The following is a 25,335-nucleotide window of genomic DNA, read 5'->3' as shown; positions in this document are numbered from 1 at the left end:
TTGCCAGCTATTGCTAGGCCATGTGAATTTTATATTCAAACGTAGAGTGACACTCTTTCCACTGGCATCTGTGACAGTGAAGCACAGGGAAAGCAAACACAAAAGGGTCATGAATAAAGAAGGCTGAAGTTTGCAGAAATCTGAGATTTGATGAAAGACTGCATCCAAATTTCCACAAAAGAACTGTGGGGAAGGAAGGATTTTTAAGCCACTAACATGTTTGTAACAAATTTAGCTTTGCAATTTGACCACATATGAGATGATGGTTTTCTCCCTCCATCCTCACTGGCTGCTTTGCTCCGTCTGCTACCCTATACTCATCTGAATGTAAAACACACAGCACCTGCCATATACTGCGGTGGGGACCGCCTCTTAATTCAAGATACCAGAGGTCCTAGCTGACTTCCCGAACCTGATGCTCCCACACTGGGCCACCAAACCATTGGAGGTGACCTTGACTAATGGTTCTGGACCATTTAACAGACTGCAATGACAAAAATGACACGTCAAAAGATGTAAATTCCCTAGAGATGCAGTTGAGAAAGGATCATCATTTGGATTACTGTGGTCATATTATTGCCTTAGATGTGTACAGCAAAAAACTCCCATGCACCTTAGGAGAGGAGGCTCTAAAGTTTCATTTAAGCTTTGCAACCATTAGTTGAGCATCTTCTAAAACAATCCTGATAAAACATAGGTTAGCTGAGGTGTAGTGGCCTTGATCAGAGTGGTCCTAATAATATTTTTGGGCCTGACCCCCGCTGTCACTCATAGAAAGTTGCAAAAAATAAAAATTAACAAATGGCGACTCCTGGTTCAGCAGCCTGGCAAAGACAAATACAGCAACCACTCCTGCATGCACTACCCCTTCAGGCGCCATCACTCACAAACGCATGTTGAAAATCAGTCTTTACTGATGCCTCATGCAAAACTCTGAGAGCAGGACACCCAGATACAGTTTGGCTTGCATGTTGCAGAGTATTGAACAACACATTCAGACAAGATAGGCCTGCCAATACAAACAGAGTGAGCAATTGCATGGATTAATGTTATATCCAAATGGTTATCTAGGTGCACTTGTACGTGCAAATCACCCATTCTGGGTGACATCCTCATTCTACAGAAGCCAGAGCGTTGCCATTTACTTCAACGGAATCAGAGTTTCACTTTTCGTTTGCGGATTAGACATATATTTTGCAAACACTTCTGTACTGCTAAATATTTTTTAAATTTGGGTCATATTGACCTTGGTTCTGGAAGCTCATTAAGCAACTGTCTAATTTTAAGCATGTGAGTCATTCCAGTGAAGTCAATGGATCTACTCCTATGCTTGAAGGACTTAAGCGCCTTCCATATTTCCCATATTTCTCATCCTTCACCCTTTCTTTCTACAGATTCTTGCTTTCTACCAGGTTCTTGCTTTTTCAGTGTTCATCAGCTCCTGTGATATTCTGCCTACAGTATGTATACCTGGGGCATAATTTTGGGGGTTTTTTTTGAGAAATTTGTGACTAAAGAAGAATCATCTCTCATATTCCTGTGGCATATTCTGCCCTGAAAGATGCCAACATGCTTTGCAGACTGCATAAAATCTTTTCAGCCACCACGGAAATACAGCTGCTTTTGAGGAAGAAGTTGGCAGCTGTTTAACTTAATTTAATTTTGGGGGGAATTTAAGGAGGTGGAATGAATTTACCCAAACTGGAATTTGGCCAGTACACCAGAGTTAACACTCATGTTGAAAAGTACATAGGGATTTTCAATAACTCAAAGTAGTTAGAACCTCCTGTTTTGTTTCATGAACTCAGATGGGGGAAAAGTGACTTGAGACAAACGAGCTCTTAAAAAAGCAATGTTTCGGTTCTCATGCCTGTATCTGTAGTAATAGAGAGTGAGCAGCCTGTAGTAGAAATGACTTCTAAAATACGATATTTTCAGAGTTTTCCATAAGGCGTCAGCCATTTTTTAAAATGAAATACAAACAAGGCTTTTTGTTACAGTTGGGTGTGACAAATTCTTACACTGTCCACTAATTTTATTGGTATTTAAAGGCCATTCATGGACCAACTATTCTTGTACAAAATTCTACAGAGTAACACGGCCCTTCCAAGACAAGCCCTTTGCAACTAGTTTTGATTGGTGAGCAACTGGGTCCAAAAATAGGTTTATTTCCCTACCATCCCCCCCAGATTTTAACCACAGTGAAGCCTATTTGCTTGTACTTATTTATTGTTTCCACTTCTTTAGAGCACATTAAATATAAAAAAACAAATGAGCCTTTATGTTTCTCTAGACAGAAGTAGGGCACTGAGGGTGATCTAATGTCCAGGGAAGGCAATGGAAAGATTCCTATTGGCTTTAATGTGAGTTGGATCAGACATAGGTATATGACTAAACCAAGGGTTTTGTACAAGCATGTGAGCGTGAGTGTGGCTGAGATTTTCAAAAATGATTCTGGGTGCCAAACTTGAGACCCCTTCAAAGAGCCTAATTTTCAGAGGGTAGGTGTCAGCAGTATCTGGAAATCAGCCCCTTTAAGATGTCTCAAGACAACCCCCGCCCCCCCCACCAAAAAAAAGAACATAAGAGGAATCCATAGTCACTAGTCACTATTGAAAATCTTGGTCTAACCCAGGGTGGGCAAACAACGGCCCAGGGGCCGCATCTGGCCCTCCAGACGTTTTAATCTGGCCCTGGAGCTCCAGCCGGGGAGTGGGGTCAGGGTCTTGCCCCGCTCAGTGAAGCTCCCAGAAGCAGTGGCATGTCCCGCCTCCGGCTCCTACGCATAGGGGCAGCCAAGGGGCTCCACATGTTGCCCCTGTCCCAAGTGCCACCGCCGCAGCTCCCATTGGCCAGGAACGACGGCCAATGGGAGCTGCAGAGGCAGCACCTGCGGACAGGGCAGCGCACAGAGCTGCCTGGCCACGCCTCCACATAGGAGCTGGAGGGGGGACATGCCGCTGCTTCTGGGAGCTGCTTGAGATAAGTGCCGCCTGGAGCTTGCACCCCTAACCCCCTCCTGCACCCCAACCCCTCAGTCCCAGCCAGGAGCACCCTCCTGCACCGCCAAACCCTCATCCCCAGCCCCACCCCAGAGCCCGTACCCCAAGCCAGAGCCCTCACCCCCTCCTGCACCCCCACCGCCAATTTTATAAGCGTTCATGGCCCGTCATACAATTTCCATACTCAGATGTGGCCCTCAGGCCAAAAAGTTTGCCCACCCCTGGTCTAACCCTTTCTAGTGATTCTCCTAACTAGGCACAGCTGAGTGTTTATCCAAGAACTCATGGGATAATTATAGGTCTGCTTGGATCATTTTGATCAAAATGAAATTTCAACCAAAAACAAAAAACAAAACTGAGATTTTCCCCCCCCCACGGTTTTTGATCACCCCTAGTAGCTGACATTTCAAAAATCAGTTGATCTTATTAAAACTGTTGACCTGAAACATCTGTTGGCATTTAGAAAGTGATATATGTAAATTATTATATTCAGTTGCAATAGTTAGTGAGGGCCCAATTTTCAAACTTGGGCTGCTACATGTATAGGGTAATACATTTTGCTTCCCATGGGCACCCGCACACTCAAATGCTCAGAGTTTGTCTACATGGCGATTTAGTGCGCAGTGAGCCAGGGTGTAAATCTACAGTATAAAAGCTTTCAGTGCATGGTAGCATAAGGCGACAAGCTTATGCATTGTAGATTCACACCATGGCTTGCCACGCACTATATCACTGTGTAGACAAGCCCTTGTTTCACACTCTGGGAAAACAAGGAGCAGAAAAATGAAGCGATACACCAAAAGTCACACAGCAAATCAGCAACAAAGCTGGGATTAGAACCTACAATTCCTGAGATCTAGCCCTGTACCTGATCCACTAAGCCATGTTGACCATGAGGTTTCAGAGGATGTTCCGAGCACTCACATGTAGCATTGGGTGCCCGGTCTTGTAAACTGGATTCAAGCTCTTAAAGAAAAAAAATTCTCAAGGTTACAAGGCCAAAATGTTGACCTCCCTTGGCAGGGTTTCATCTTCCATGCTCCAGGATCCCTTCCACTGTTTTATTAGGCAACAGATTTTTGCAACCACAGGGGGTGGGGAAAGCAATCCAAGACAGGCCAGTGACTTATTGAGAGATTCACAGTAAAACTAAACGGAAGTTAAATATGAAACAGTGCACACGTGCTATCTCAGTTCATTGCAACAGTGCATCTGCTTATTTACGGCTAGTCTGCTCCCCAATTAATATTAATTTATTTCCCTTGCAGTTGTCCCTGGAAACCCTTGCTTGCTTTTCATTATTCTTACATTTCCTGGTTTCCTTATCATCTTTGATCACGACTGCTTCTGCCCTGACCACTATTGGCCTGTGTTCCTTCTTCCTCTCCTGAACAAACTCCCCCTACAGAGCGTGGTGCATTGGTACCCATCCTGGGTGTCCCTTCTAGGCGGGATACCTCGTGGGAGCATTAAGCAGTTACCCCAAAGGTTTCATGCTTGCACAAGTGGAGGTTCTTCCTTTCTACTTACGTATTCATCTTGGTTAGGGTCCTGAGACTGGGGGGTGTCAGGAATGGCTGTGTCGCAGTCAGGGCTGTAGTGTTCACAATAATCATAGGCTGCCCTGGGGTCTGCCACGACCAGGAGCTGCTGGATGTCCCCCTGGGGGAATAAAAACAAGAAAGAAGTCCTACATAAGTCAAAGAGTCAGAGTTTAAGACCAGGAGGGGCTATTGGATCAACTTGTCTGACCTCCTGTATAATACAGGCCACCGCCACCACCCGCACAGTAACCCAACAACCGAAATTACACTGACGTATTACAGCCCTCAGGAGGCTAAACTACTGTGTGCCACAGGCAGAGAACAGGAGGGCCCTTGCAGTGGCAGGGAATTACGTAAGATATACCCAAATAATCCTAGCAAGTAACCCACGCCCCATGTGGCAGAGGAAGTCAAAAAACAAAACAGCCAAGCCAATCTGAGCAGGAGGAAAATTCCTTCCCAACCCTGAATAAGGTGACCAGATAGACCCTGAGCACGTGAGCAAGGCCCACCAGCCAGGCACCCAAGGAAGAGAATTCCCATCCAGTGCCACATCTTCAGTTGTGGCCATCTCTGATGCTTCCGAAGAAGGAGACAGAAAACCTCAGAATACACAGAGGGGGAAAAAATCCCTTCTTGACCCCTACAGATGACCAGCTGAAGCTCGAAGCATGAGACAACAAAGACACACGTAGTCATAGTACCACAGGCCCAAAGACTGAAGTCTGTACTCAGTCCTTATGCAGACAAAAGACCCAATGATGGACCAAGAAATTAGAGAAGGAAGAGTCCTATTAGGCTACCTAGTCTCCCCCACTCAAGTAAGGTAGGATTGTTCAGGAACTTGGTCTGAGACAGGCCAGCCAGCAAAACCCGTTATCCTTGGGTGCACATCGAGTATCTGCTTTAGCCCTTGCTGCTTACAAGGGTGTGAAGTGACTGCGCTTTGCTTGTCATTCCCAGGTGCATTATCACAAGAAGATATTGCATCTAGAGAGAGGTCACCACCTCGGCATCTCCTGGACAGCCTCATCCCTTTCCCTGCTAGTTTGGTGCTGCTGACAGCCCTCGACAATGACATCCACAAGACAGGTACCATACAGACAAGGGACATGCAAGCTTCCCTGTCAAAGGGCTCCCTGTGCTTTCGATGAGGAGTGTCCTAGGTAAATGACCTCCTTCACATCCCAGTCTGGATCTAATCACGTCGCTCATCCAGCTGGACTTGTGAGTCATCCAGGGATTTCTAAACAGACTGACATTTATTTCCAGTCTCTTTCTACATTATCACCTCTCCACTAGGAACAGAAACACCGACGTCCAAAAAAACTTCACAAGTTAGACATGGCCTGTTTGAAATCAGGCACTTTGCAGGTTTGTTAGGAATCATGCCTGCTTTAAGGACTGTTCAGCCCATAATGAACCAGGCACACAATATCCATAGCCTAAAAATGAGCTCAAAACATAGGACTTACTTTTATAGAGAACCACCGTTTTACTTTGAAACACAGAGCAAGAGTTTAATCAATAGACAGATGCTTTGCTGCTCAGATGATTAGAACTGATTTTTTTAAAATTAGGGAAAGAGGGTTTATTTAATAGCAGAAAACATTGTTAAAGCTGCAGAAAAAGAAAGCCTTACCAAAAAAACCAACCTGGGCGGATGATGTGGTCCTGTAATGGGAACCAGAAGCCAGGGATGGAGTCTAGCCAGGATGTCTGAAAACCCCTAGGAAAACTGGAACATGCTTTTAAACACGGGGGGCCAGATCTGCCTTTGTGAATGCAGCCTGAACCCTCTGCATTCACAGGAGCAGCTGTGCCAGAGGAGGAATGCAAACCCGCCGAATGCAAACAAGCACACGCACGCTCTGCAGCCACCACGGGCTCCTCCAGAAGGACACAGCTTAAATTTCTGGCAGGGTTCCATTGGAGATGAGCCAACAGAGAGCTCTCTGGGAGATATGCTGATTCTATGCATCTGCTGGCTGGTCAAGCCCCACTCTGCCCTAATTTGACATTGCCCCAAGCAGTTTAAGGCCTTCCAGCAAAGGGGGAACATATCCATTTCCATGTCACTCCTCATAGGCGTATACGAGCAGCTCTGAAACACTCACACACGTATCCTCATAACTAGCGCTCGTTTAAATTTTTCATCATTCTGATCAAACCTTTTCTTTAAAAAAAATGAACTTTTTTGTTTATCAACAACATTTCCTGAATTTTCAATGAGATAATACACGGTTTTCCAAAGTGAATTTTGTTTCTTTTTTTTTCCCCCACTCACTCACCCCCATCTTATCCCGCTCCCCCCACTTTCTACTTTGGTGAATAAATGTTTGAAGTGTTCTGTTATTTTGCCAGAATGTTGGGGTTTGTTTTGCCCTCCTTTTTCAGAGGCAAACATTGTTACCAGTTTTCAACCAGCTCTACTCATAACATTACTGTCAGGCAGGGAATATTACCCCCATTTTACTGATGGGGAAATGAGGCACTGAATGAGCAAAGTTGGTTGGCCAAGGTTACACAGGGAATCAGCGACAGAGCCAAGAACAGAAGCCACATCTCCTGCTTCCCACTCCAGTGCCTTAACCACAAAACCCTCCATCCCTGCCTCCCTTCTCAGTTACACTGGAATCTGGGAAAGCCCTCCCCCCCACCCCCCCGATGAATCAGGCCCATAAATGACCATTTATTTATTTTTTATCCTTTTGCACTTCATTCAGCTTGGCTGTTACAACTGGTTCCCATGCACTGCCATAAGGCTTTGGGTTTGGGCTTCTAGCATTGCCCGGGAAAGTTTATATAACTAAATTATTGATTGTTATTAATAGTAAACCAGCAATAAAACCCAGACTTGATGTTCTTCTACAAGAGGCAGGGGAGGAAAGTTGAAAGCTATTCCTTTCTGATAAGCATGGATTTACACCTCAAGGGGGGCTGATAGTTCAAGCCACTTATAGAATACAGGCTAAATTCTCCTTCCCCTAGAGACAGATAACGCAAAGGAGGTAACCTCAGCAGGGTTCGCCAGCTAAGTACAGACCAGTAGGTTAAGCAGAGCAGTGTTTGTTAAGGCTCACTCTGCTTTTAGTCTGAGTGGCAGAGGAATGCTGAGCTAAGTATGGAGAGGAACCCTGGCTCATATCCTCAGCTGTTTTTCCACAGCCAAAGGGAGGTTTAAAGTCAGTTCTTTAGTCTGACGAATCAAGGGGATCTGCTGCCAATTTTCCTGTAGATGCATTAATGGGCCAAGGTCAGAAATGAATCTAAGCTGATGTAACTTGCACCTTCTTCGAGTCCCCTCAGCACATAATGCATACCAGATCAGACTCCTCTGAAGTCAGACTCAGGTTCAGAGTCTAAGGGAATCTCTGAGTCTAGACTGGTGTAATTAACACACTGAAGGGGTCAGAAGGAGGTGTCAGCTTTGCCAACCTAAACTCCTCTAGAATTCACTGTGTCCGTTCCTTTCTAACGTCCTTCTCAAACCCAATCTTCTCTGCCTAACATTCTCACTTTCCCCTTGTTGTTGGTACCAGATCCTGCTCCCAGCTCTGCTGACCTCTCCTCCGTGACCTTATTTTTCGGTCCAATAGCAGTAGTGTTCAACTGTATGAAGCCAGCGGGAAATTCCATGTGATAATATTCTGGGAGGCATCGGAGTGCTGGGACACTAACCAGACTTCAGGTGCACCAAGATGGGCTGAACAGTTCAATTGTGGGGAAGGGGAGAGAGTCCCAAGGTGTTCCTAGGTATCTCATCTTTCTCTCTGCTTTGCAAGTGACAACTGCAAGGCTTTAATGGAGCCCCCCACGTTCACACGCATAAAAGGCAGACAGAACTAAAATCTTGTTAGCAGGAATCTCAGTCAATTGACCTCATCCCTCAGTGCCAAACAATAAAATGGACTAATTTAGCCTGCAATAAAAACGAAGGAGCTGGGTTTCAGAAAAGATGCACACAGCTCAGCTGTTGGGAGCCCTGTTTCTTTGATTTAAGAAGCTGACTTTAACTGGAGCAAGCCGTGCTAGGAAGTTCAGAGGCCCTTTGTGTCCTCTCAAGTGTGTCCTCTCAAGTAATAAATACTAGCAGACCAATAGCTGCCTCCCCCACCTTATTGTGGGCTAAGCAGCAAGCCAGCTCTGCTCCTATTCCTCTTGCTGCTCTGAAGAGTCAATTTGTTTGACTGTTACAGTTGCACAGAATAGTCAAACCTCTTCTCTTTCCATGTCAGTATCAGCTTTCTTCAACAGGAGCAGTGATAAAGAAGATGCCACAGATTAACTTTGTCTGCCGTAGCCTAAAGCTTTCTACCTCTTTTGCAGGATGTGTAACTTACATTTGTGCTGGAATGCTGCTGAAGGGGTAACGATGGGTAAAAAAAATAAATAAATAAATAAAAAGTGACTTAGGAGCCAAAGTGCTATTTTCAAAAGTGACTTAGGCACATAGCAGCCAAAATCTCAGTGAAAGTCAGTGAGACTTAGGCCCTTCTGGGTTATATTTACAAAAGTATTCAGGCCCCTAAAGACGGAGATAGGTGCTACTGGGATTATCAAAAGCCTCTAAGCAGGTTAGACACTTTATTCCCACTGAAAGCCAGGGGTACTTTTGTAAATCCTATAAGGCACCTCCTTGCATCTTTAGGCACCTGAAAACCTTTGAAAATCTGGCCCTACGTCACAATTAAAGAATAGGTCCGAAATGATTTAGGTGATTTTGAAAGTTGCATCCGAGAGCAGTGACATGTGAAAAGCCCAGTATGATCACAACAGTGAAGTAACTGCCGAATATAGCGGTGAAAAGTGCCACCTGGCACCAACGGCATTCTTTATTTCTGCACCAAACGGGGACAACACTGGTAGCAGCAGTGCTCAGACCACCCCCTCGACATCCCGGAAGGAAGGCTAGTTTTAGGGGTATAAAGGTAAATGAGTCTCCAGGGTTCCTTCAGTCTTTGGTCTTTGATGAGATTCCCAACAAGGATGCCAGGTAGTGCCAACTGCAGCTGTGTCTTTTCTGGTGTGGTTTCTTCTTTGCTGCGAAACGGATGGACTCCACCAAACTGACGACCCAATAGCAGTCAGGGTCAAAGACGTTCAAAATTTTGCAATTTTGACAAAATTTTGAATTTAAAGAGGGAAAAAGGGTCAACTTCAAGTCCCATTTCCCAACCAGCTGAAGAACTGGTTGGAAGAAAATCAAAATGTTGACGATATTTTCATAGAAATTTCAAGTTCATCAAAAAAGTAGAACAGAATTTCAATTAAAAAAAGCACTTTGAAAATTACATATATATACATTTTTTTAAAAAAAAACATACCCTACCAGAGTCCCACCCCTGCTCCTTGTACTGATGGTCTGACCAAGATGGATCTGTTTGACATTTATTGTATAATACCCATGTATGCTTGGGTGACTCATGTATGGATTAGTTCCCATCATGCAGCTCCCAGACAGTGCTGGAAAATGTTAAAACAGCTTTTTTGGATCATTTTCTGTGCTCATCTTACATGTGTGCCACAGTGTCACATCGCTCCCAATGATATCAACGCCCGCACCTTGGTTCAACAAAAACAGCTGGAGAGAATAACAGGAGTGACTTCATTTGGCATCGCTGCCCATGTCATAAATACTGCTCTTCTCTGGGACTCTCACTTCAATTTATTAGTAATTAACGGGACTGTTGTTTTAGTGCATTACCACAACAGTTTTAGGGACTCTAAGGTCAATAAAAAAATATTGCCTGAAGTGGTTTTTTAGATTCCCATATTTAAGTTAAGTTTCTCTGAATAACCACAGAGCTAAGAAGCATAATGACTTTTTAAAAAATAATCTGAAAAGGAATTAGAAGGATTTTAGATTTTGTTGGTTTTTTTATTAATTATCATCATTATAGGAAGACATATTAGTTTTATAAATGCAGCCCAAGTCACATGGCTACAGACTGGCAGTGGATCAATGTGTTTCCATGATTAAGTGAATGCTTTGAAAACCCAGCCACTGGAGATTCTCTTTAAACCCTAATCCACGGTCTCAAGGATTCTCTGCCAGCCCTCTGATGTTCCACTTGATAAAACGTGTCATTAGCACAGGCTTATGGATAGAGATTCCCTCTGCCTGGGAAGTAACAGCTGTGATAATTCGAGGGCTGTGAGTGGTTACAAGTGTTACTCCCATCAGAGTTAAATTGACAGCCAACAAGTCAATGGAGAAGGAAACAGGGAGCCAGTTTCTCATCATGATCTCAGTCCAGTCTCCTTTTATCAAGCTGAAATTCTGTGGGAATAGGTTCGATGTCTAAACACCTGATTTGCAGGTGCAGTAAGGTGCCAATCCTCCAGTTCCAGGCATAAGCAAAATTCTAATTAATGGGATTAGGAAGAAACAATTCCTGTGGGCAGGATATTCCCTAACTGCCTTCCTCAGGACTTCTTGCATCTTTCTCCAGATCAGCTGCTACTGGCAATTGTTGGAGGCAGGTAGATGAGCCATTTGCCACTCTGTGGAAATTCCTATGCTGCAATGTCATCTAAATAACCTAAACTGAGCCACAGATCAATGAGAGTACAGAAACGGAAGCCAGTGTATGAAAAATCAGCCCTGAAAACTTGATGAGTCAGAAGCAGCCATGAGTGAACTTCAAAAAGCTCAGAGGTTTGGATAAATAGAACCCAGATGTTTGCATGCTTATCTGAACAAACTGGATGAAACGGCTTTATCTTCAGATCTTGGTTATTGCCCCTTTCCCAGATGGCTGGATGTACCAAAAAAAATGGCCTCCATTCTGGCCTTTTGGCACTAAAATGAGGAACTATTCTCTGCCCCTCTTCTTTTGTAGGAACCATATCAAGGCGCTTCCAATGGGGATGCTAGTTTGACTAAAACCACAATAGCATCATATGGAACCTTTCTTTGAAGTCTGTAAATGGTGGGGATAGCTCTATTTTAAACACCTTTCCTTTCTTCCCATTGCCTCTGCAGAGCCGAGCTGCAGCTGGACATAGAAGGGAAAAAACCAGGTGAAACCCAGTCCTCATTAGATTTCCAACCTATTTTTGTATCCCTATTTTGAACCAACCCTCCCCCGCCCCCATTAGCTTTGACCCTAGCCTTGCCTTACATTAGCACTGTTATGACCTGGTCAAACAAGGACCCCCTTAAAGATAAGTAAACTACACATTCTTTGACTCCCGGGTTCTTTTCTTCATTCCTGTTTTGTAATCCCAGAGAACAGCCCACTGGCCTATGGCAGTGGGATCTATTAATTCCTTGCTGCTTTGGGTTGTGGTTCTTGAGTCTTCAGCGGAGTGGGGAAATCCATCTTTTCCCCTCCCATAGAAGATGGTCCCCCCCAGCTCACAGATTCTTCTCCACCTTGCCAGCTACGAAACCCCAGTTACATCATAAGCAGCCTCCTCTTCCTGCCAAAGTTTCCCCACGCCTGGAGGTGGAGTTGCTCTTATTTTTGTGCAAGGAGGGGTTTGGATTCTTCAGGACTCCACCCCTCCATACCTGTCTGCTTGTCTCACATCACCACTCTCCTCCACCAACCAGGCCAGCCTCATCTGCCCATTGGTCAGCGTCTCACACCTATATCTTCATGCCCTCCTCAATGCTGTTCCTTATGCATAGAATGTCCTGCCTCATCCTCCAGGCCTCTACCCTCCCCCTCATTCAAATCACTCCTCAAGACCCAACTCTTCTGTGAGGCCTATAAGAAAACAGCCAATTTAGGCCAGTTAAATTGGAGGGGCAGATGACGATACTTAGCACTTGGTCTATTGATAGCTGCTGTAAGCATTGGAAGGTATCCCTCTCCTCCCACCCGCCATGACCCATTTGTCACCCTAGACAGCAAACTCTTCAGGACAGAGTCTGTGTCTTCCTACATGTTTGTGCAATGCCCAGTTAGGGCCTTGATTCCAGCTGGGGCCTCTGTGTGACACTATAACACAAATTATAATCATAATATATTATGATTTATTGGTTTATTGGCATCAAAGGACAAGCAACTCTTTTCTGAGAAGAAGAGGCTTGTTCTGTCTCTGGTAATCTCCTCTTAGGAAACCTCTCATCCTGCCAAGATCCTAATGTGGAAAACGGACTCAAGATGAGGGACAGAAGGAAATAATTAGTACAGCAACCATGCAGATTGACATGGGGCTAATTTCATAGAATCATAGAATATCAGGGCTGGAAGGGACCTCAGGAGGTCATCTAGTCCAACCCCCCACTCAAAGCAGGACCCATCCTCAATTTTTGCCCCAGATCCCTAAATGCCCCCCTCAAGGATTGAACTCACAACCCTGGGTTTAGCAGGCCAATGTTCAAACCACTGAACTATCCCTCCCTCTTCAAGCTAAGCAGAATTTTCTGCAATCTCAACTTTCATAACAACATTTTTGACTGACCGTGAATAATGTACAATCAGCAGTTGGATCAAGCCAAAGCCCCAGCTCTGGACAGCCTCAGAACTTGAAGGAGCTTGAATCTGAAGTCAGAGTTTAAGGTGAGGGCTTGATTTAAACAGCACAGCAGAGTTCATTCCAAGCACCCCTTTCAAGCACAGTATCCAGAGTATTCATCTGGATTATGGATTATTTATACAATGGTGCTCTGCAGACTATTAAAGGGCCCATCCACCTCTCCAAAAAAGTTTGGATGAAAAATTGGTTGCCTTTCCAAATAGTTGAGTTTGTCAAACCCATTCATCATTCCCAATTCCTTTCCTGAGATCCTAATAAAATCCTAGCCCCACAGAGCCCAAGTCCTCCTCTCACCACAGGCAATGCCCCCTTCCAAACTTTTCAATCATCCCTCCACTCTGTTTTCCACCACCTAACCATCATCCCATGACAATACTCAGCTCATCTAGAGAGCTCAAATCACTTTAGAAAACAAGGGAAGTATCCTCATTTTACAGAGGCCTAGAAAGATGAAATGACTTGATTGAGTTCAAACAACAAGTCATTGGCAGAGCCAAGAATTAAACAAGTCTCCCAGTTCCCAATCCAGTACTCAATCCACTGGATGACAATGCCACCAAGCTATGCTTTTTCCAAGTTAACTGAGCTCAACCTCAAAGAGGCTGGCTTGTTACATGCATCTGCTTTTCTTGACAACAAGAAGTCCAATAGCATCCTTGGAAGCAACAAGGTAGAAGGGGTGAGATATGGCACATAACAAAGTGCTTTCATTATCCCAAGTCCTGTCTCAACAGTGAAACATGTTTTCAAATCCTCAGACTATTTAAGGTATTTTAAAAATGATAATTGGTCTCCATCCTCCTTGCTCTGGTTCTCCTTTTGGATCCAAGAAACTTAAGCTTCCTCTGATGCCAAAGCTGATTTATCCCCCAGGCACTTCGCCTAATTGAAACTTTCATCCTTTCAAGAAGACACGTCTAATCACCAGTTTAAAGACTCTGAAAAGCTCTGGGGTTGTTTTATGTATTGAGGCAATGGTACTTAACCTTGTTTGACCCTGAACTTCACTGGCTGTTGAAGGGATGCAGTGTTTAGATGCAAGGTTATGTGTATTATGTTTAATCAGTGGCTGTCATGATCATACATTAGTAAACATTACTTACAGTGGGCAACTTGTCTTTCCAGGTCAACAAGCAGTGTCTAGGGCTGGGAGGACATTTTTTTGTTCAGAAATTTACCAAACCAGTGGAAGAACCCAGGTGATGCAGATTAACGACCTATTGCTGATTAAGATTCAGCAATAGGAATTTAAAGGGGAGCAGGGTGGAGAAAGAAGTCCTTAAGAAACATGCTGCTTAGAAAACAGGTGGTTCTGGCAGGACTACAAGGGGCATCTGGTTTCTCTGCTGTGCCAGACAGTCTACATTTCTCTCTGGCCTTATCTACGCTAGATCAATTTTCCTATGATTCCCCAGTGGTTCAGTTTCACTGGTGGAAGGGCTGATGTAGGCAAAATACTGGCATCCACTGATGTATTAGGTGCTGTGTCTTATAGTTAGGCATGTCAGAATTCAAATTTTTTAAAAATAACTGATGGATAATATCAATGTTTATTTTTAAGCATTTTTTATTTGTATTGATTTAAATTTTCACTGTTCGGGAAAGAATGAGGGGAATCAGACAATTATTTAATGACAGTAGATGTTGAGATTCAAAAAATGAAAGCTTTGTAAACATTAAAACACAAATTGTCAAAATAGACAAAGTTAACGTCCTTAAATCATACTCATAAGTTCCCAAGTAACATTTTTCTTACTTTGCCTATCTGTAAATTTAAATTATTATTGATGGAAATAGTTTTTCGTGGGTTTGTGTGTGTTTGGTGAAATCGATGTTTACCAGCATTTACCAATGAAAATTTAATCCATCCAAGTCTACTCATAGTCCTGATCTGAACAAGTGAGTGAACGTGATGTTTAAAATGCTGAATAAAATCTGGAGGCCTGCCTACAGCAGTGGGCCCATCACTGCTACTTCTAATGGGGCTGACATGTGGGTAACGTGTCTGGGAAACGTTTGGCTACAATACAGCTTAGTGTAGATATGATGCCCATCAGCTCAGCCAACACAGCAGATCCCCAGAGTTAAAAGCATGATCTACTAGAGCTTGAGGTAAGGCGCTGTATTTGGTGGCTGGAACAGCTGGTATTCTCCATGCATCCAATGAAGTGGGTTCTAGCCCACGAAAGCTTATGCCCAAATAAATTTGTTAGTCTCTAAGGTGCCACAAGGACTCCTCGTTGTTTTTGATTATATTCTCTGTGGATCATCAGAGAGGCTGACACAAAATACTCCCCAGCAAATAACACAAACACCTCCAAAAGCAACATGACTGGGAGCACTGACCATGTTAGAGCAGTCATGCTCCTCCCAGCTCCCACACGCACGGTACTATCACAGAATCATAGACTATCAGGGTTGGAAGGGACCTCAGGAGGTCATCTAGTCCAACCCCTGCTCAAAGCAGGACCAATCCCCAACTAAATCAGTGTTCTCTATGCATCGATAGAGAACACTGTCTGCTTATCAAATGACCCAGCTTACTAAACTGGGAATTATTTTAACAGCAATGTCGACAGAGTCTGAAAAGGGTAAAAAGACCCCAGTAGGACAGTCTAGGAAAAGCAGTTCCACGCCCTCCATGCAAATGACAAATATAATACTACATGGGATGAATGCGATGCTTTAAATTAACTCCATCAGCGGTTCACATAATGCCCAGTCTGAGGGGCATGTGGTTTATTGATGCAAAGAAGGGGAAATGAACATATTTTATATATTTACACACACACACAAAATTACAGCAACAGCTGAAACATTACAATATCACTAGTGTATGCTGTAGCACTTTGGAATAATAGTGCAAATTTTGAAGTTTTTTTTCCATAAGATCCCTTCTATTTCAAGCTCTATGTTCCACTTCTAACCTAGCTTGCATGTAAACCTAAGCCTTCTTAAGTGCAAACACTTTTAATATGGACTTGCCTGCATTCTTGAGCTTTTGTGCAAGTATAAACATTATAAACCGCTTGCTGGAATAGGACTTTGTTCCCAGAACACAGCAGCAGCCAAAGTAGAAAGGGCTGCAAAAAGGAAAAGCCAGCCCAACATGAAGATGTAAAGCAATCAAAAATGATCATTAAAATACCCAAAAGAGAGAGAGAGAGAGCGTGTGCCTTAAATCAACAACCAGCACTGCACAATGTGCTCAGACACCTCATTCCCATGGCCATTTTTATATATTTATTTTAAACAACCCCTAATCCATTTTCTGGACTTTTATGAAAACAATGGGTTAAGAGGTATGTTTCCATCAACGACTTCAACTCACAGTTCTACAGTGTAAGGTAAGATCATCAGCGGCTAGGACTGCATTACTAAGCTTGACAAAAAGCTGCTTTGTATTCCCTTAGTTCTCCATCGCTAGGCCAATTGCTGCGGTAAAACAGGCAAAGAAAAATACAAGTAGTTTCTCTATAGCTATTTCACCTAGAGGAAAAAATTAATGGCTCGTAGCTCTGCTTTAAAAAAAAAAAACTAAGGCCCCTCTGTCCCAGTAAAGGAAGGATTTTACTCTCAAATTTCATTTTTTCCTACAGCAAAATCTCTTTACATCTGCAAATTCAGCATTTTGAAAGCACTTGTCAGGAGTTCTGTGTTCTGGGCACATATTTGAAAACCCCCAAGAGATTAGAAACATATGGGAAGAACACAGAATCCAAACCCCAGGTTTTTATTAAGAGGCATGATTTTTAGTTCAAATTTCATCAAATGCAAGTAAATATTTTCTTCTTCAACTGGCAACGTTACTTTATGTTAGCCTCAAGAGACAGTTAAGAGATATTCGTGAGTGTCTGTGTCAGAGAGAGAGAGAGCTGTGAAAGCGTGATATGCAAGTACACACGAGAAAATTTCTAATGGGATATGGTGAGCCATGTCATAGGTGCAGCAGATAGAACTTATTATTAAGGTTACTCAACATTCCCATTATAAGGACCTGTTTTGAGTTGCTTATAACTTCATCAAACTTTAACCATTTGGGCTGAAATTTTCCATGCCAAGTGTCTGCCTCAAGTTGTCGTTTTTTTGGAGACTCCACATTGTGACTGAGCATGTTCCATCCCCTGACAGTTCTTACATGTGGCCAGAATATGGAAAAAATTGTATGTGTTCATGTCATTCAAGACTGCAACATGCACACGAGCAGGCCAAATTAGAGTTCCACTGGCAACCTTAATTCTGCCACTTCTTAACTTTTTAGTGCTTGAATGTCCCACCTTAATGTCCTTTTACCATAAATATTTCACATGTGTGCATAATATATGTAGCTAGAGAAACAGAGTTATGCTGATTTTCACCAGCTGAGGATCTGGTACAGGAGTCCAGTGAATTCTGAGGATGCTCTGGAGTTTTGCAAGAGATGTTATATGCATTGCAGGATTCAGGCCCATAGTTACATACAAAGGTATGTACACAGAATAGTAACATAGAATGGCCAGAGTGGATCAGATCAATGGTCCATCTTGTACCGTATTCTGCATGCAACAGACATAAGCCCCAGAATGCTTCAGATGAAGGTGCAAGAAAACCCTCAGTGGCCAGTTCCGTAATAGTGCTCTGCTGCTGACAAGAAAGTCGATCCAAGTCAAGACAGCTAACCAAGGGTGCTTGTGCAGTGTAGAAACAGTGCATAAATCTTTCACAGTAGAGACCAAGGTCACAAGTGGAAATTAATTATACAGGCGTTTACTCCCATCAGTCGGAGACACCCTTAAGACTGTTGTCAGTTTTGCTGCAGAAAAATCAATACAACTGCCTCAGAACTTAGAGCATTCTCTATACTTCTCTCAGGGCACAACTGTGCCCTGTGTTACACATCCATGCAGCGCCCCCTTATGCTTAGGTTACCCATGTCACGGATCACAGCAGCAAGGCGACTACAACTTTAGCAGGGCTACTTCTCCCCATGCCCATGCAGCTGGCCAGACAGGGAGAGAGAAGAGCATTAACTATTCCCATTACAACCTGTGAGCCAGCTGCATTTGGGGCTGGGACAGATTACAGAGCAAGGAGGCAAGCTGGTCCCAGGTCTGCTACATGCTGCCCCTTACTCAAAAGGGTGGCTAGTCTGTAGGTTCTAACTAGAATTCTGCAAGTCTTGCAGGAACATTGCTTAGTCATCTAAGGCAACTGGCAAGTTTTTAAAGAGTGGAAATCTTTCTTGATTCTCTTGGAAATGGATCATTGTGCTCCAGAATCCCAGAAACTCACAAAAAAAAAAGAGAGAAAGTCAAGACCATCTCTGAAGAGCTCACACTTTCATTTTAAGTTATATTTTTAACAAATTATTTGTGAAGTTTTTCTCAAAAGCAGTGGTTTTCAGCTTTTTTTTATTTTAAGCTCCCAATTAAAAAAGAAAATCAATGTCAGCCAGGAACAACTCTACAGCAAGCAACCAGCGTGCATCAGCCAGCAACCCTACCACAACAGACAAACCCGTGCATAGCAGCCCATCAGACAGGAGAAACTCTACACAAACAAACTAGCATATGCAACACAGAACCTTTGAGTTCTCGGGACCAAACCTACAACAAGTCAAATGTGTGCAGAAGAGAACTGCAAAGCACAAACCAATGTGCATACTACAGACAAGACTACAGACAAGAAAGCAGATATCAATCATAACCAGCTGAGAACTTACAGACAGAGGGTGGGAGGGTTGTTTTTGGGTAAAGTACTTTCAGAAACTCCCCTTTAAATGTAGCCATGTGTAAAAACAAAACAATATTGTGAGTTGTGCAGAACTTACTTGACAGCCCAGTGGAAATGGATAGATAATCCTATCACAGAGCACTGAATCTGGTTCAACCTCGGGCCTGAGAGGGACTTGAACTTCAAAAGGGAAAATACTGGCCGTGTCACTGTTGTCACAATATGTGACATAGGAGCAACAGCAAAGATTTCCAAAAGATGGTAAGGAAACTCTAGACCAGACTCCCACCAGGACTCTGTCATTTGCACGACCATTTTTAAAGAAAGGATTTGACTCTCAGGCCCCTTGAAAGCATGATGTGGCTCTACTGATTTCCAAACCTCACCTCCTAGTCAAGGGACCTTCACTGGCTGTCAGGGCAACCTTTTCCTTGAATAGAATTGAAGCTACTCCTGTTATAGACATGGTACCAGGGCAGGGAAACAAAGCTCAGTGGGTTACCATCATTCAGAAAAGCAACCGGATGTGGGGTGGAAATGGGAAGCAAAACACAAACTGGAGAATTTAGAGATTCCTAGTCCCTAATCATTTAGGTTCCTAACCCAGGAAAGCATCCCTAGTCAAGAAGGGTGCTTATGGTTCAACACAGGCTTAAATGCTTTCCTGAACCAAGGTCTTAAGCCTTATCTCACGCCTTATCTCTTCCTGTGGAGGCCACCACCTGTCAAACGTAGCTATCTCAGTGTGTTTACAGAGCATTAGCACATTTCCCCTAGAGCAGGGTGGCAAGTTTCCCACTGGAATGTCAAGGGTACTTAATGTCCAAGGAGACTGAACCTAATCTCGCTTGAGTATAGTTACAGCAAGTGCTTTCACAGGACAGGATGACAGCCCGGATCCTTTGCCTGGAATGCTGGACCCCTCCAACTGTTTCACGTTGGCAAGATGGGCTGCCAGTATCAAGTTCAGTTCCACAGCCTTGCCAGGTTGGATTCCCCACTTCATCCAATCCAGGTCTGAGGCTGCAAATATCCTTTGCCAGACTCTTCCCTAACATGCATTGTGAGTCGCTTGCTGCAGGCACTGTGGTATCTAGGGAATGGATGAAGCACCATTCTGCTGTCTTGCAACTCTCAAGCACAGACGCTCTCTCGTGTGCGTCAGATTGACAGCCCCGAGGATCAGACTCCTCGAGCTAACCACAGGGGAAATATGCACAGCAGACACAACTGGAGAGCATGCTGCCTTACCTCTGATCTGGAGGAAACCCCTGCAAAAGTGAGAGGATAATTCCATTTCCATATTTAAAAATTTTATTAAAGCTAATGTTAAACAAAAATTATGTTAGACATAGCTTGAGAACAGAGTGTCTGAACATCTGGGTATAGTGCTTAGATTATCCACAACTACAGAGTTTATTTTTAAAAGTCATATGACACATAGAGTACATAATCAGCAATAACCCAAATTTAGGTGAATACATTTAAGAATATAGTTTAGATATTAGCATCCAAGTTTTTGGGTAGAACACTCATGAGAAGCTGTACAGAGATTTGGTTGTGGAAAGCAAAATTTATCAATGAGTGGAGATTGTCCCTCGGTAATTGAGAATGAGGGTAGGTTGTCCATTTAGGAAATACAATCTATCAGGGAAATCTTTTAGTTACTTTCCTTACTGTGCTTCTCATCAGCACTCCAGCTCATCCCTCTTGGTATTGCCAATGTCCAGTGATGTGTTCTATGTAGATGTCCCACAACCATCTGATGGCGTCTCATTGCATTCACTCCTTGTCACCATTGCTGGCTATCCCAGCAGAGAGGGCATCAGTCAGGGCTGGTTGTGATGGTTTGATGTCCACCTGCCGACTGGGCACTGGACTGATAACACAAAGCCACTTTCAGACGGGCTGCCAAACATGCTTCAGTCCATACTGAAACAGGCCAGAGGTAAACCTACCTAGAGGAGAAATGCTTACCTGTCCCTTCATCGGTCTCCCAAACGATGTTTTAATTTTCCATGTGAGATTTGTCTCACCCATTGCTGACACAATGCCATGCAACAAAATCTGTTTCTGGTATTGCAGCTCCCTCCATCCCCACAATGAATTGAACCAAGTCCGCTTGTATCTTGGTTATAGTGAGAGCCTCTGGTCAAGGGGCAAGGGACAACATCCACCCAATCCATGGCAATAGCCAAACTCCAGGGAGAATCCATTCCCCTTCCAAGATCCACACAGATCCATTCCCATCTCCTCTGACCAGTTGGGATCCATCCCCAGGTGATGCTCACCTGTTCATAAGGGAGCGTGCAAACCTCCATCCGTGATTAACACTTTTCCCAAAAAAAGAAAATGGCTTAGCTGTCTCTCTTCAATGCAGAAATGGCCAGAAAACCTGACCAGGAGGGAACTGTGCCTCAGCTCATCTCGCATGAGTTACCGAAGCCCCATGGGGCTCCGGTGTGGGATGGGAAATCTGATGTAGACTGTCCCAGGACGCACACCTGGCTGGAAGAACCAGCTCCTTTCCTGGGTGATTTGCAAGAGGCAGGCTTGGAAAAGCTCTTCTTTCTATTTCTGGAGAAAAAAACCTGGCTGAAGGAAACCCTTCCATAAGTGATTCTGAGTTTTCTCTGGCTGTACCAAACCTCCCACGAATGTGACATGGAACCTGGCTGTTCAGAAGCTTTATTTTCTGTTATGACTGAAAAGCAGGAAGCCTGGTTCTGAAAAGAGCTGGGATGACAGGTGATCAGACCCTGCAGACAGGCCAGATGGGCAAAACTGCAAGCACATGGGTATGCCTGATGCCAGGTCATCTGGAATATGCAAGATGCAAGAGTCATAAACAGACTAAGTACTTTATAGGCCTGATATTTTTATGTTCTTTGCATCAAATCTTGACTAATTAATTGACCCTTTCATGCCTTGGATCATCCATCTATAATCAATCCTTGACCTTTTGCCAGTGTGGGTAGCAGTAACAGAACTGGTATGACACAGCATCTCTTTGCTGTGAGGTGCCCTATCACCACACACACCTTTAGAACAGCTACCCGGTTTTTGCATTGCAAGGAAGTTCAAGGGGAAACGTCCCCAAAGAAGCAATCCAGAATCCCAGCCAGATACATTTAATATCACACTATCAACACCCAAGTTTTTACACAGTCTGTGCACACCAGAAAAAAACATGAGGGGATCTTTATTGGAGGTGTTTAGTACAGCGACAGAGGAAGAAGCATCCTCTAGTGCAACCCACCAGGACAAAGATACATTTTTAAAAGCATTTTTCATTTCACAAGTGCCTTGGCAGGTTCTCATTCCCACAACAGTCTGAAGCGGAAGAGAGGAAATACTATGAGACGGGTGGTTCTCATGGCAGCTCAGCCTTACCCCTCTGTTCTCTAGAGTTTTCCAGGCCTGAGAGGACTGGATAAACATCCAGATGTCTACGTGCATCATCAACCAAATGCTCAGAGATTTGTCCCTCACAGGTCACACAATCTCATAGGAAACTCGCAGAACACGGCATGACATGCAACCATATCACTAACATACATGCACTTCTTTGTACAGCTCTACATAATCTGTCTCTTCTAGCCTGTCAGCATCAGCCACCTTCATGGCCAGCAGCAGCATCCAGGTGACCTCAAACTAGCCTTTGTTTATCAGAGAGAATGAATTATCTAACCCATCACAATAGACACTGCATGCATCCGATGAAGTGGGCTGTAGCTCACGAAAGCTCATGCTCAGATAAATTTGTTAGTCTCTAAGGTGCCACAAGTACGCCTTTTCTTTTCAATAGACTTCTAGTCGTCCTTGGCTTTCCAACCACCATGCTCGGATCAAACCTTTGAAGTCAGTTTTTCTAAAAGACCGCAAAGCAGTTTGTAGCATTGTGATTTTTGCCCTCAAGCTTTTCATTTTGTGAAAATGAAGCATATATTTCTCTGGACAGGTTGTAAATGTTTATTCTGTAACAGTATAAATCTGGAGCGAACCTTCTAACTGAATCTTTAAAGATGCTTTGAAACTGGAGTTCACAGAAAGCTTAACAAACACAATCCATCTAGGTATTTATAGAACTAGATATGAGTAACAATTTATAACAAATCATTTATTTAAGGAATTCAAGATCTCTCTTGGCAGTTTATGCACCGTTAGGTCACTGTTTTCTTTTTTTAAGTTATTAGCTATTCAGAATGATTTATTTGCAAAATAATCGATGTGAATAATTATTGTCCAGTAGTAGCTTGCTTGCAAGCAGTTCTTTGTAAATATTTGATATTCTGAGCTGTTTTGATTGGATGCATATTCAAATGGTATGTTCCTGTTCCCTGATTAGATTATCCAATCAGATTACTGTTACAAATACTTGCAAGTAACAAATTTGAATGTTTTCCCCCCAACTATATTCTGCAATATTTGCCAAAAGATCACTGTTTCCACAAACATTCCTGCTTGTTTATGAGAACATTCATAGAAAATGAACACAGGAAGGGCATTAATACTATTACAGGCAGCAAGGGAAAACATTCAAAATCATATTCACAGACGATTTCTTAGGATTTCACGAAGCTCATAAATATGTAATAAACCAGAGTATAAATCTTTGCTTCGTAAGCACAGAACTTCTGCCACATTGCACCAAAGGGAACCTCAGACTGATTTAAGATAGAGAAAAAATGAGCAACAAAAACAACCCAGACATCAGTGCTGCTCCAGCAAAGGCATTGGCAAGCTTCATTGCCCCTCCACGCTCCTCTCTGCCAAGTCTTCCCTGCCAAAGAAGGTGTTTTTTACAGTGACGTAGGTAACGTACATGAATGCATAGTAATATCCCAGTGGATACAAGGCACAGGTAGTTTTCACCACACTGTAACTAAGTGAGGTCTCAACTCCCCCTCACCCTCCTCGCGTAGCTACTCTGCAGTAAAAATTACACAGCCTGGTCTCCTCGACGATTTTATAGTGAGATCGCTAGATTGAGTCATCTTACTGTAAACACACACCGTTTGGGGGTAGAGAAGGCAATGCCTTCATATCTGAAGTGGAGCGAGTTCTTCTCCAGCCACTGCCACAACCCACACATGTGCTTTTCAGGGTTCACATTTCTAAAAACTCCCCGAGCCTCTTGAGTCTCCGAAACTGGATAGGAAATCTCACAGGCTAGTTGTCGGATGAGATTTTCCAGTACCCGCTGCTTCTGGTCAATGTGAAAAATCCCATGAGGAAACTAACCCTTCCGATGGCATCTGGGCATTTCCGTACCCACTCCCAATGGGAGCTTGAAAATTAATGGGATGTCAGTCCTTGTGAAAAGGAGGCAGCTTTTTTTAAAAATACACCCCATCACCTCTCTGTGCCTCAGTTTCCAAATCCTCAAAAAGGGGATTAATGCATTTTATTCATCTTGCCAAAGTACTCTGGGATTCTTTGACAGAGGATGGACCACTTGACGATTGCCTGGTCTGTTCATTCCCTCTGAAGCATCTGAGAAGACAGGTTACTGGGCTAGACGGACCTTTGGTCTGACCCAGTCTGGCCATTCTTATTTTCAAATAAGAAATGGTTACATTAACCATTGGCTAGGCCGGTGATCACTGGTGACTACCGCGACCACTGTGATTACTAAAGTACTATGCAAATGCGTTCGTCGCTAGCATTAGCTTCTCCTCCAAACTATTTTTCCCCCTCCCCTCCTCTTTTGTCCGTATATTCACCTGTTGTGTACTGTCCAAATCCTAGACTGCATGTGCTTTCTGGGGTGACAGTGTCTTTGTGATCGTTGTTTTCACGACCACAATATTATCACAATGAGAAGCAATGTTACTACATAAGGGCAAAGCGTTACTTACTGCCGTCAGAAATGAGGGATTTTAATTTTCCTCTCCAGGAGGGGCATGGAAAACGAGAGGGGAGCCTGCCACTCATCAGGAAACAGGCACCCCAAGGCAGCACACACATGAAGCAGCGATAAGAGCTCTGTAGCGCAGCAACTCCAGCCCTGACATCCCAGATCAGCTGCTAATTGCTTTGTTCTTGCAATGAGCCCAATCTCCCCCTGGACTAGCTGCAAGTCAGTGTTGTCGGGGCAACGGCTGCATGGGCGGGTTTACCTACAAAAACGTGCATTCACGATGGTTGAAGAGAAGTTAACTGACAGTCTGCACATTGGTGGCAGACGTTTACATAAAAGGAGGACAGTCTCCGTTTGACCTTCTGCTGTCCAACTTCTAACTAAGAAAAAAAAAAAAACAGGCCTCTGAGAAATAAATGGCACAAAATGAATGGGCGTCATTGTCTGTTATGATCTGTCTGTACTTTAGCTAGCGTTTAACAGAGCCAAGGGGACGAGAGGGAGAGAGGAAAAGATGGAACAATGGACAATGCTAAAATGACATCCCTGTTTCATGTCTAGCACAGATAATATCAATCTACAGCTCACTGATTAAAGGTTTGTATCAGTTGGTTTTCATTCGTAAATGTTTCTTCGGAGGGAGAAGAAGTATCCCTCCACACACACACACACACACACCTCTTTTCTATGTTAATTTTATCCCACTCTAACGCTGGATTGT

The 25,335-nt window shown here is 43.6% G+C and overlaps 1 protein-coding gene across 2 annotated transcripts in view; it reads right to left on the bottom strand.

The window, feature by feature from the left end:
• COL5A1 (collagen type V alpha 1 chain) overlaps positions 1-25,335 on the bottom strand; it is a 248,943-nt gene that overhangs the window by 135,628 nt on the left and 87,980 nt on the right. For both annotated transcript variants that reach the window (XM_073313982.2, XM_073313983.2), the window contains exon 5: positions 4,533-4,664. In XM_073313982.2, the coding sequence (XP_073170083.1) occupies positions 4,533-4,664 (132 nt within the window). The remainder of the gene's footprint in view (positions 1-4,532; positions 4,665-25,335) is intronic.

The sequence above is a fragment of the Lepidochelys kempii genome, chromosome 16 (assembly GCF_965140285.1).
Source record: "Lepidochelys kempii isolate rLepKem1 chromosome 16, rLepKem1.hap1, whole genome shotgun sequence".
Taxonomy (NCBI): domain Eukaryota; kingdom Metazoa; phylum Chordata; order Testudines; family Cheloniidae; genus Lepidochelys; species Lepidochelys kempii.
The sequence above is the reverse complement of the archived record's forward strand: the minus strand, read 5'-3'. Positions and strand labels throughout refer to the sequence as shown.